Source organism: Neomonachus schauinslandi, chromosome 5, assembly GCF_002201575.2.
Source record: "Neomonachus schauinslandi chromosome 5, ASM220157v2, whole genome shotgun sequence".
Lineage (NCBI taxonomy): Eukaryota > Metazoa > Chordata > Mammalia > Carnivora > Phocidae > Neomonachus > Neomonachus schauinslandi.
Genome location: NC_058407.1, coordinates 132,477,823 through 132,491,093, shown reverse-complemented (window position 1 = coordinate 132,491,093; position 13,271 = coordinate 132,477,823). Strand labels below are relative to the sequence as shown.

General features: G+C 36.9%; 1 protein-coding gene across 1 annotated transcript in view; it reads left to right on the top strand.

The window, feature by feature from the left end:
• The window catches only part of TASOR2 (transcription activation suppressor family member 2), a 71,708-nt gene that overhangs the window by 17,154 nt on the left and 41,283 nt on the right, over positions 1-13,271 (top strand). The window contains exons 3-6 of the mRNA XM_021696733.2: positions 4,563-4,696; positions 9,056-9,201; positions 9,488-9,583; positions 10,653-10,725. Of these exons, the coding sequence (XP_021552408.2) occupies positions 4,563-4,696; positions 9,056-9,201; positions 9,488-9,583; positions 10,653-10,725 (449 nt within the window). The remainder of the gene's footprint in view (positions 1-4,562; positions 4,697-9,055; positions 9,202-9,487; positions 9,584-10,652; positions 10,726-13,271) is intronic.

Genomic DNA, 13,271 nt, shown 5'->3' with positions numbered 1-13,271 from the left:
ATCACGTGAGAGAGAGAAAGAGAGAGTGAGTGAGCTGCTGGTCAAGAGACACTGTTTATGCACCAGACTTTCAGTCAGCTGTAAGTGCCTCACATGTAAACCTAAATGGAGAGCCAAGGATCACCAGCCATTTGGTGGAAGTCTCTAACATAAACCAAACAGGAGGTGGCCTGGGTGGCTCAGTCAGTTAAGCCTCTGCCTTTGGCTCAGGTCATGATCCCTGGGCCCTGGGATTGAGCTCCGAGTCGGGCTCCCTGCTCAGTGGAGAGTTTGCTTCTCCTTCTGCCCCTCCCCCTGCTGGTGCTTACTCTCTCTCTCTCTCAAATAAATAAAATTAAAAAACAAAAACAAAAACCAAACAGGAATAAACGCAGGAAATAAAAGGAGCTTGGTAGAAACAGATTTACTGCATGTAACAGAAGAAACTTGAACCAAATAAAACTATGGTACCTTTAGAGAGAAAAGAAATGACATCCATGAAAGAAGAGGTTCTATTTTTTAAAAAAGAGAAATTGTTCAGAAAACAGAAAAGGTCTCTGTGAGAGCAGAAAAAATTATGTAAGGATTGGATAATAAAGCTGAAGAATTCTCCCCCAAAATAAAACAGCCACAAGAATTAGAAAATAAGAGTGAGTAAATAAGAAAAAATGGAGAACCAGTCAAGGAGGTCTTTTGTCTTATACAGTGGGAGGAAACCATCATCTAAGTCCCAGAACTGGAAGAGGTGAGCTTTTGGTTGAGCGGGTCTTCTGTCTGGTGTCCTGAAGAAGAAAACAGGAGAACAAAACCAAAAACCAGATTAGTTCTTAATCATTCTACTTCTAGAAAGAAGAATGGGGGGTGGAGGTGCAATTCTCAAACTACACTTTGAACAAGTATAGGAATAAAAGAAACCCTGTCAACTTGAAATTATATGTAAGTATTGTTGGGAAGCCCCAACAGTTCTGTGAGAAAAGGCAGAGTTGTGCAGAGGGGGGGGCGTAGCTGAGAAATCACCAGCAGCTGTTTAGTCCAGAAGCAGTCCCGTCCTAAGAGAGAATTGCTGCATACCAGGCTAAGACTGAACAGCCATACCATGTCCATTAAGGAAAGCAGGGAGGAATTGGAAAGTGCTTGGGTGGCCCAGAGATCTTAGAATGTGCTAACAAAATACCACTAGAAGTGAGTGTATGACCTTGGAAAGCAAGGAATGTGGCTCTTAGTAATAGTAGTCTTGAAGAGGAAAACAGAGCTGGAAATATAGGCCCTCCTGAACCAGATTACACTTGCAGGTTACAAGAGGTTTGGCAACAAAGGCACCATATTATTTTTTCAAAAATCCTTGGATGCAGGAACAGAAAACTTCCCTGATCCCTCCCTATACCCTTCTGCTGGTTCAGGATAATTCATCTTGTTCTTCAAGTATGAAAAACAAAAAGAATATGCACAGCATCCTTACAGTGATACTGTGGTAGATTGCATTTCTTTGTTGGTTGGTTTTTTTTTTAACATAATATTTTTAATATTGAGATAGAATTCATTGGTTTTTAGTATATTCATAAGGTGTACAACCATCACCACCATCAATTGCGTTATGAACCCCAGGGCTTTATTCCCTCCTTCCTTGACTGCATTCTTCCCACTAAAGAGACAGGGTATTTTTCCCTCCCCCTTGACTTTGAGTTTGACCATATGACTTGCTTTGGGCAATAATATCAGGTAGAAATGACAGTATGTCAGTTTCAGGCCTAGTAAACCTTAAGAGGACTTGGGTATTCTCCATTTGTTCTCTGCACCTCTGCCATTTCCATGAGAAAAAACATGCCTCCCTAACTCATTGGTTGAAGGAAGATGGGAGACACATGGGTCAGGGCTGCCCCAGCTGAGTTAAGCCTAATTCAGCCAACATTGTAGAAATGTGAGCAGTAGTAAATGATTGTGGTTATAAGCTACTGAATTTTGAGATGGTTTGTTACTAAGCAGTAGTTAACTAATATAAATGTGTAAGAAAAGTCTAAGGTGGAGGGATATGCACCACAGTTTTCTACAGATGTTAAGAAAAGCCCAAAATACTGGTACAGTGTAGATCAGGGGTGGGCAAGCTACTGCCTGTAGTCTTGCCTGTTTTTCTAAATAAAGTTTTATTAGAACATAGTCATTTCCATTCATTTACAGATTGTCTGTGGCTGCTTTTATGCTTCACCAGCAGAATTGAGTCTTTGTGACAGACACTGTATGGCTCACAATCCTAAAATATTTACTGTCTGGCCCTTTATGAAAAAGCATGTGGACCTCTTGAAGTAGGTGAAAAGTGTAACCTAAAATTCCAACATAAACTTACAAATAAACTAATATATCGTTTCCATACCTACTAGGATGGCTGTAATCAGAAAGATAATAACAAGTGTCAGCAATGATGTGGAGAAAGTAGAACTTTGCACGCACTGCTAATGAGAATGTAAAATGGTGCAGTCACTTTGGAAAACAGAATGGCGGTTCTTCAAATGGTTAAACATAGATTTATCATATGATCCAGCTGTTCTCTTAGGTATATATTCAGGAGAAATGAAAAAATGTCCACACAGAAACTTGTACATGAACATTCATAGCATTATTATACATAATAGCCAAAAAGTTGAAAGAGCCCAGATGTCCATCAGTTGATGATTGGATAAAAGAAAATGTGGTATATCTGTAAAATATCATTTGGCCCTAAATGAGCCAATGAAATGAAATGTGAGTGAAGTAAACACGCTACCATATGGATGAACCTTGAAAACATGATGCTGCGTGAGACAAGCCAGTCACAAAGGACCACTTGTATGATTCCATTTACATAAAATGGTCCAGTATAGACAAATCTATACAGACAGAAAGTAAATTAGTGGTTGCCTAGGCCTGGGAGTGGGGAACAGTGGAAGATGAGGATGGTGGCTAAGGGGTACAGGGTTTCTTTTTGGAGTGATGAAATGGTCTAAAATTGATAGTAGTGATGGTTGCACAGGTCTGAATAAACTAAAACCATTGAATTGTACACTTTAAATGGGTGAATTGTATGCTATGTGAATTATATCTCAAAGTGTTAAAAAATAAAAATAAATGAAGCACAGAAGTTATGAAGACCACAAAGCAGAATTATAAGAATTTGAGGAAGAGATAGCCAGACCACAGGTGGATGTGAAATGGGCACTAGCAGAACAGAAAGAAAAGGAAGAAAAAGATTAAACCATTTCAGAAACCGTAAATTACGAGGCGCATGGGAGACTAGGTACCATGGCAAAGGACATAAAGATTAGATGTGAAATGTTATGTGTTTATTTTACCATGATTTTTACTGTGTAAAACAAAACCAAAGATAACATGAGAAAAGTGAATCAAAGCAAACAAATAGATCTTTCTAAAAAGTAAATACTGAGATAGTAATATAGAAGACCCATTTAATTTTCCCCTCTTGACATAACCTGTTTCCTTAATGAATGAATGTTACCAATATTGCTACTTTTTCTACAGAATTTTGAAGATATCCATACAGTTCTGCTTCAAATCCTTTTTGAAAAAAGGTGTACTATTATAAAACTAGACATGCTAGTATTTGTGTGAAGCATATTGAATTCTTCAAAGACACTGCTTGTGGTTCCTTATATGTTTAATGCTTCTACCTCTGCTCCTACTGTTTCTATTGCCTAGAAAACATGCAGACTAGCTCGTTTTTTGGCTCCTTTATTATTTGAATACCTACTCAGATTTCAAGTATGAATGCCTCTAAAACTTCTTGACATTTCCCTGTCTTAAGGAAATCCCTATTATGCATCCACTGCATTGTGTTCTAGATTCTCCCACACATTTATAGTACTGGTTTCTGTATAGGTTTGTCTTCCTTTTCTAGTCTAAGCTTTTATTGTAAAGATGGTTTCTCATTTGTCTTGATGAATCCAGGATATAGCATGGTACTGTATATGTAATAGGCATCACTAATAGTTTTTTTTTTTTTTAAAGAATGGATGAGTCGGGGCACCTGTGGCTCAATCAGTTGAACCTCTGACTCTTTCCTTCGGCTTGGGTTGTTATCTTGGAGTTGTGGGATTGAGCCTCACGTCAGGCTGCACACTCAGCGGGGAGTCTGCTGGAGACTCTCCCTCTCACTCTGCCCCTCCCCCCATCTCTTTCTCTAAAATAAATAAATCTTAAAAAAAAAAAAACAAGAATGGTTGGGTCATATACTAATTTGGGGGTGGGGAGAGATTTTATTTGTGTTCTATTTTATTTTCAACCAGTAGAACATAAATGCGGTTCTATAACCTCTACTTTTTATCTTGAGGCAAAATTGATTCCTATAAGCATAACTTATTTCTGTGAACAGATTTTCTTTAGAACTTAAATATTGAAGGATAAGCATTTCATTTTATGTTTTACTGCTTAGAGAGCCAATTTAGCCTTAGCTATGGAGACTTGTCAAAGGAGGTAACATTACAGAATTGTACCTAATGTAAATTAGATGTTCAGTAGACATTTGTTTATATGGTAGGTTTCCCGTAAATAGAACTATTCACTTTATGATTTAATTTTTTCTTTTCTCATTTTAGCGTTTATGACATTAACAGAGAACAGGACTATGTCAAGAATTCTGGGGGTATACTTGGTGAAAATGAATTAAGACCACCCTCCCAGCTACATTCTCTCTTAGAGAAGACCAAGCCAGGGTTCATATCAGAAAAGAGTGGGTATTAAACTAAATGCTATGAGTTATTACTAATGAATCCAAGTAGAACAGTACAATTGAAAATTTTTAATTTATATCATGTTAAATGAAAGGACTTTTTAAAAAATATTTACAATTTCCAGTGACTACAAATTTCATTAATCCAAAATAATCATTAATCCAAAATTAATAGGTGATTAAATTTTCGAATTGCATCAGAAAAGGTTCAAGGGAAATTGTCACATTTCTCTATTTGTACTTCTTTAAATAATTCATTTTACTTGATTTTGAATTGAGATATTTTAAATACTAGAAGTAGTACATGCTTACGTAAGAAAAAAACCTAAGTTGTAACAATATATATAAGCTAAAAAGTTTAAGTTCACCTTTATCCACTTCCACTTCGATAACCATTGGTTTAGACACCATTAACAATTTGGTTTCCCATCTTTCTAGATCTTTTTCTGTAAACTTTCAAACACATAATTTTTTATGTATTTTTTTAATCAAAATGGCATTATATAATGCATGTTATTTACTCAGTAATAGATATCTTTATATGTCAGTATATACAGATTTACTTGGTTTTTATGTAGTAGTTGTAAGGTGTTTCCTTATTGATGGCAATTTAGGTTATCCCCAGTGTTTTTGCTGTTATAGATGTCGGTGCGTGGAGTAGCCTTGTACATATCTCGTGTGCACTCGTGCTAGTATTTCTGAGGAATAGATTCCCAGAAATGGAATGGTTATTAGGTATGCACATTTAAGTTTTCGTTAGATCCAAAAAAGTTGTATTTATCTTGAACTGGCAATCCCTTAATGTCTTAAAGATAAAGGTAATACATTTTAGGATTAGATGATGAAGGAATGGGCTCTTGAACAACTATTAAAGGGCCTACTTAGCCTAGGTCAAATATGTAGGCATCCACAGTGTTAACGGAGGTAGGTTGCAGTCCTTCTGTAGGAAATACTAATAAGGGCCTTTAATGGTGGATACTGTTGGGTTCTGAGTGCTTCTGTCTTTGATGAGTGCTATTGTATATTGCACAAACAAGAGAAGTGGTCACGAAAGTCCTGGGGAGATGTAGAAGTGGCTAATTTATGTTAGAATTACTGTGACACTTAAGTTGTTGGCATTAGTTCTAAATTTCATTCTTTGCTTTCAGACCACATGCTTAGAGAATGGAAAACAGATATGTGTGCCAGAGCATCAGAGATCAGTTTATAATTTTCTAATCCCTCTTATTTATTAGAAGTTAAAAAGAGAAACAAGTGTCCAAAAGCAGACACTCCATATTGCTGATAGATTTTGAGAAATGGAGAGATTATCTCAGGGCACTTTGAACAGAATCCAGCTTATGTCAAGCTTGACTTAACTTTTAAGATTGAATCCATAAATAGCAGGGAAATATGCCCAAAGCTAGGTGCTATAGGAAAGAATATTAACTCAGTTTCTAGAATTATTGTGATTGAACTTGAATTTTCCCTACTTGCTCTCTGTTGGTCACTTAAGCCCTAAGGGATACTTTTTCACTTTACAGACAGGTACTTTTTAAGTTATTTTAGTATTTCTCTGTAGAGAAATTCTCTTCATTCTCTTAATATTCTGATAACCTTGAATGTTTAAGTGAAGCATGTGTATTACTCAGCAAAAATGCAGCCATCCATTTATTTAGTGCTCATACTGTTTTGTACACTAGTTTGACTCTTAAATGAGAGTACATTGTGTAAGAAGAGATAATGTCAAATAATTTCTTGATAAAATGTTCATCTATCTCCTTTGTTATACAGCAGGAAACTTGTGCTTTCTTGAGTATAATTGACATCATTTTATTATGAAATCATGAAAGATTCAAGATTTACTGTGGATTTCTAACTGTTTAGCTTTGGACATGCTTTACCTTCTAACTGTAAAATGGTTACTTATATAAATATATTGCTTTTTGGAGAATGCTGACCTAAAGGGGAAGCATTTTTAACTATAAATAGTTTTAGGAATAAAAATATGTTAGCACAAAATCATTTCCTACTGTTTATTTTAAACCATTATATCTATTCATAGCTTTATTGAGAACAGTATTCCTCACATTGGTAAATAAAGTGTTCTCTGACCACATGTATTTGGTAAACACTGTGTTAGGCTATTTTTGTTTGCTTTTCAGCTTGCACTATTTTTTCACAGTTTTTCGTTTATTGTTGTGCATTGACCCTCAAAAATGTGGATATATGTAGTATTTGGTGCTTTTAAAAGTTAAAAGCCTGTGTCTTCATATTAACATCTTGTGGAATTTAAGAGTTCATAACCATAGAATGTTCATTTCCAAAGCTCTGACAACTTTTATTTCTTTCACTGTAAGCAACCTATTTCTCAAATATTGAACTTTAGACTTTACTTAGATTTTTAAAGAATTTATTTATTATTTAACAGAGAGAGAGAGACAGCGAGAGAGGGAACACAAGCAGGGGGAGTGGGAGAGGGAGAAGCAGACTTACCACTGAGCAGGGAGCCCGATGCGAGGCTCGATCCCAGGACCCTGGGATCATGACCCGAGCCGAAGGCAGACGCTTAACGACTCAGCCACCCCAGGCACCCCTAGAGTTTTCTTAGATTTTTAAATATTATTTTGCCTTTTTACAAATATTAAATACAAGGTTTCCCATATTAGGATTTTTAGAGGAATCTGACTTGCATTTGGCCTAGCAGTGCAGCTTATTTGTAAGACAGAGTCACACATGCTTAGGCTTCCCAGTTTGTTTTCAGCTAATGTAGCTAAAGAAAGTAATGTAGCTCGAGAAAGCCATCATTTTAACTATCATCCCTGTTGTTTTGCTCTTTGAACTTCTTTAGAATATCCATATTTTTTATAGCATTCATTTACTGATATTGAAGGAAAAAGTGAAACTGAGAAAAAGTAAAACAACTGATATGGATCAGATGTAGGAACTTCAGGATATTCTGAAATGTTTCATCCTCTTTTCTTTCCTTCCTTGCTACTTAAGTCTTTGACTTTTGATACTAGGAAGTTTAGTAAAGCATTTTTTTTTAAGATTTTATTTATTTATTTGACAGAGAGATAGAGCCAGAGAGCACAAGTGGAGAGAATGGCAGAGGGAGAGGGAGAAGCAGGCTCCCCACTTGAGCAAGGAGCCTGATGCAGGGCTCGATCCCAGGACCCCGGGATCATGACCTGAGCCGAAGGCAGACGTAAAGCATTTTTAATGGATAATTGGAAGTGTTAGGACAGTTTAGTCCAAATTAACTTTACTGAAATGTTTGTTTTCATTTCTATGATAGTTTAGTTTTTTACTGTTGTTCATAAGTTAATTTTAATTAAAATGCTTGTCTTTCCTTTAGCTTTTGAACTTTAATGTAATTGGCAGAGAGTTCTGGTAAAAGCGGGAAGCCATATTAATGTATTTATTTATACTATATCACCCAAACTTCCAGTGCTCTGTATGTTATTCCATTCTCTATTATTTATAAGTAGTTTGTTACCTCCCTGCCTTGACCTTGTTAAAGAACGTAGAGAAGATACAAATATAAGGGAGTAACCAAATCATAGTTAAATGTTACGAGAATTTGTTAGGATCAATTCTTGCTAAAGTAAAAACTTGTAAAACAAAAGGCACAAAGCCTCAATCAAGAGAATTATTGGGTCAAGTCAGTAATTCTCAATTAGGAAACCTGCCTCTCTTGGGAAGGTCATGTCAGAATTTCTGGGCCAGCACATGGGTGGGGTTTGAAAAAAGCACTTTCTAAAAGTAATAAAGTTTTATTTTTGTGAAATGAAAAAAATAATGATTTCATAATATAACCCATAAGAAGTAAAGTTCAACAGACATGTCTAGGCCATGAGGAAACCCCAAAGATAGAACAATTTCTAATGTGTTTGTTGAGTGTGCAATAGTAGGCCCCTTAAAAGGAACCTAATGGGCTTACTTGGGGGGATTTGATGAGAAGACAGGAAGGGTGAGGTTTATCAAAATGTAGCATAAGTTTAAAAAAACTTCAGGATGAGAAACATTGGTCTAAGTGATTGCTGACCACCACCTTGATGCTACCACATTTGATCTGCTTGTCCCAACTGTAGTTACAACACACAGCTTTCAACCAAAAGGCCCAAGGAATTTGGCAGGGTTTATTTTACTCTTGTATTGAAAGTAATTCACCTTCAATAACTCACCTCCGTGTAGATTATGTTCTTCAAATGAGAGGTCTTTTAAGATAGTACAGATATGGAGCCAAAATACAATGTAAGTGTCTGAGTTTTACAGGAAGGAAATAGGTGAAGTATTCAGTGATATTTAGTATGCCGCTTTTAACCCCATCTTTTGGTTATCTTAAACAGTTGCATTATTTTTGTTTGTGTTTTACAGTTTTTGATACAGTGTCCTTGAGTTCAGACTCTCTCTTCCAGAGGGCAGTTTCAATTCTTCATACTTCTTACTTGGACTCTGCATCTGGGCATGGTTTTCAGTACAGTCAAGTGACTTTGGTGAAAAATGACATTTTCTTAAATGAGGTGAGGTGCTTGGTACACACTGTGTCTGTGTGTTAGTTTTATTTTAGTTTTAAAGAAATAGACCCATCATTTTTGGTATAAAAGCCTATCTAGTTCTTCTCAGCTGTCAGTTTCAGATGAGATAAGAAATCCTTGGAAGGTAATAAGAATATATTCTAGGGAATAGAAAAATAATAAATTTTGTTAGTCCTTTAACAGGAGGAATTCAGATGATGCATTTTTAAAAATTAATTTGCAAGGCAAAATAATATGTTTATAGCATTTGATTATTCTCTCTTTTATACAGTACAAAACTTTTTACCAAGAAAAAAAATCAAGTAATTATACTCAGGAAGAACTTCAAGAGACTTATGGGTTTCTTCTGTTTGAAACTGAAAATCAGGTAAGGGAATTAGGTTGTAGAACATTAGTTTTGTGACATTAATGTACAAAATTAATGATATCATTAAACTTAAATATGGGTATTTCACTTCTCTAAGATTTGTAAAATTACCAGTTCTCCAGTCTTTTTTGTTGCTGAGTCTGGTGGCAGTGGGAATGATCATGACAGCTAGTCCTGAAAGAGGTTGGATTCCTGTACCTTTTCACAGGCCCTCTTCAGTTTCATCTTAAATACATTTGTCAGCTCAGGATGAGAATTGGATTAATACGGGTTTCCTAAGTATCAGTAATGCCTTCTAATGGAGTGAATGGGTATTTCTTCATTCTGGATCATTCTTCACATAGATACTTTGTTTCTTGTGGAGGTTTTTCAAGTTTCAGTTACATGGTTTTGGGCATAAGGTGAACACTTTCAGCAGTTGAGTTACTTGAAATTATTTCATGCCAGTGTTTAAAGATGGAGATTCCATATTGTTGCTCATACCCAAATTGTGGGAGAAGGAAGCTACTGTGTGGAGCGTGTCCCCAAAGATGTATGTGGCTTCCTAGATAAAGTTTTAACAATACCAGAGATTTAGAATTCAACTTAAAATAATTTCATATTTTGATTGGGTTCGTGATTTTTAAAGAACAAGGGTAGGCTTGCTTAAAGAATACTTAACATTAGCATATAACATAAGGATTATATAGTAATACCAGAAGAGTTCATTTATTTACTTAATCATCTACTTACAAATAAGATACACTATGGATTCATACTAAAAGAGGCATTAGAGGATAAGACATTTTCAAATTTAGTGATTCCAAAGCTATAATCAAAATCTTAAAGAGAGGACTTAATCTGGTAGCTTGTTTAATTTGGTTTTGCTGATGACATTTTTGTTAACAGAAATGATAAAATTTCATGAACTATTAACCAAACACAGTTGCCTTACACAAGCTTGCTTTGTGCCATAAATACATACCATATACAGGTTATATATTTATTTGAAAGCTTATATATTATAGTGTTATTTCATTGCCTCTCCTAAGACTGACATGATAAGCAAAGTACTGTCTTTTATTTAAAGGCAAAGTTAGTATGTCAGCGCGGGCTCTGTGTGGGCAGCAGTGCTATAACCACTCTCGGTGACCCAGCAAAAGGTAAGTCTGTGAGAGAAAGAGTCTCTTCTTTTACAAGATGAAGTGGGGTTTAGTTCATTTCATAAGATACTTACATTAAAAGCCAGTTTCATTAGTGATAAATAATAATCTTTAGAATCAGTGCTTTAAACATGTAAATGAGCTTCGAGTCTAAGACTTAAGATTTTCCAATAGGAGTTACATGATCAGAACTTTTTCTTAAAAGTTGGACTAGAAGAGATACTGAAATTAGCTTTCAGTACCAAGAGATTAGTGCGATCATCCAGGGCTAATGAGGACGTCTTCTAAACTATCATAATGGCAGTAGGAATAGAGAATAGATGGAACTGGCCAGACTTGGCAACTGTGGAATGTGAGGAGTAAGAGAAAGGAAATATTCAGATATAAGCTTGTAAACTTACACTACAGTCATGTTGTTAATAGAGAAGAGACACAGAAGGAAAGGAGATTGGTAGGGAAGCTGAGGAGTTAAAAGAGAAAGGTAATCTTACGGTTAAGAATGTGGATTAGCACTAAATTTCATGAGCTTCAAGTTCCTCATCTGTGAAATAGATGAAACCATCTTTTAGATCTGCTGTGAGGATCATGTGAGGCTACGTGAAGCACTTAGCTCTCAGTAAATGGATGCTACTACTTTCATGAATTAAATTTGAGAAATAGTGAGGTTTTCCTAGGTGTTACCAGGAGATACCCTCCTGATGGTAAAAAAAAAATAGCTGGAAAAAAGGATCAGAACGGGAGATGGGGGCTCAAGGTGGCAGGACTAGGTGTTAGTTGAAGCCAAAGATACTGTTACATGGGGCATTATTGAAGAAAAAGATGACAAAGAGCAGGACTGTGGATCGCTGTGGGACTGGGTCTGGGGGGCAGTCCAGTGGAGGAAGAACTGGGGAGGGAGAGGAGGATGGGTATTTAGCACTATCAGGTGCTGCCACTGTGGAGATCAGGAATGGCTAGCTTCCTGCTGGCCTTTTCTTTTTCACAGCTCTATCGAGATAAAATTTATACAGCCTCTAATTCACCCATTTCAAGTGTACAGTTCAGCTTTTTTTGGTGTATTCATAGAGTAGTGCTACTATTAGCACAGTCCATTCTAGACTGTTTTCATCCCCCCAAAAAGAAGTCCTGTGCCTATTAGCAGTGATGCCCCATTCCCCGCCACCAACGGCCGAGGCAGCCACTAACCTGCTCTTCCCCTCTCCAGGTTGGCCTCCTTCAGACACTCCACATCAACAGAATCCTATGTGATGTTTTGTGACTCCTTTTCTCAGTTTAGTGTTTTCAAGGCTCATCCCTGTTGTAGCTCGGAGCAGTACTTTGTCTGCCTTTTGGCTGAATAATATCCTGTTGTATGGTTTTACCACATTTTCTTTATTCTTTCAGCGCTTGAGGGACCTTTGGTTGTTTGCACTTCTTGGCTGTTACGGAAATGCTGCTGTGTGCATTCATGTACAAGTTTTTGTGGAGACATGTGTTTTGCCTTCTCTTAGGTATAGACACAGCAGTGGAATTGCTGGGTTATGTAGTCACTCTGTGTAACACAAAATGCTTTAAAACTTACATTCACATCTTCTAAAGGCCATGACAGGGAATACATTCATAACCCCGATAACATTTTACATAAAACCTTTTTTTCTTCCTACTCTTTTTCACCCCCCTTCATTGTAAAACATAACTAACATAGGAAGAGAGGATGGTATAATGTACCCATCCCCTAGGTTTAACAGATCATGTTTTGCATTATTCCCTTCATTTGGTTAAAAAATTTTGTTGTTGTTGAAGAATTTGAAAGTAAATTACAAGTAAATATTTTAGCTTACATCTCCAAAATAGAAGGCCCTTGTTCTACATTACTCTAATTCCTAATTATATGGTTGATGTTTAAGAGGTTGGCCTCGGTGGGGTGCTGGAGTAGAAACTGCATTATTCTTAACAAATAAACTTTCTTAAACACGTACTGGGGTGGGTAAGAAAATAGCACTACTGCCCGCATATATTTTATAGTTTCGGGCTCAAATAGAAATGTTTAGTTCTGTGAATACGTAGTGTCTTTTTAGTTTTTTAAAAGTTTATAGATCTTTTTAAATCTTCCTGAGGACCCTGTGGTCTATGTATCCAAGTGCCCCCCCCCCACCTCAAGTGACCTGCTCCTCAGTCACGTGGTTATTAGTAGGAAGTGAATGACTTGGTGCTGGAACCCAAGCTTCTGACCACAAGTTCATTGCTCTTACCAGGATATCCAAGGACTCTCTCCGTTGTCTCGTATTTCGAGAGATGCCTCAGTTTAGGAATCTCTGTGGGATCTGCTCTTCCCTTGCCATTCCCCTGCTGCTGCCACCTGGGGACCTGTCTCAGCTCTGACGTAGCTTTGTGGTTGGTCTTGCTTCTAGCCTCTCCCCTCTGGAGACTCCACTGTCTTGTAAGTGGCAGTCTGCTGCTGAAAACCCTTGGTGGGTCTCTGCTGCCTATAGGGTGAGGTCTCCCCTGAAGAAGTCCTACAAAGATCTTTACCACCCAGTTCCAAGCTTCCCCTTCAGCCTCAGCTT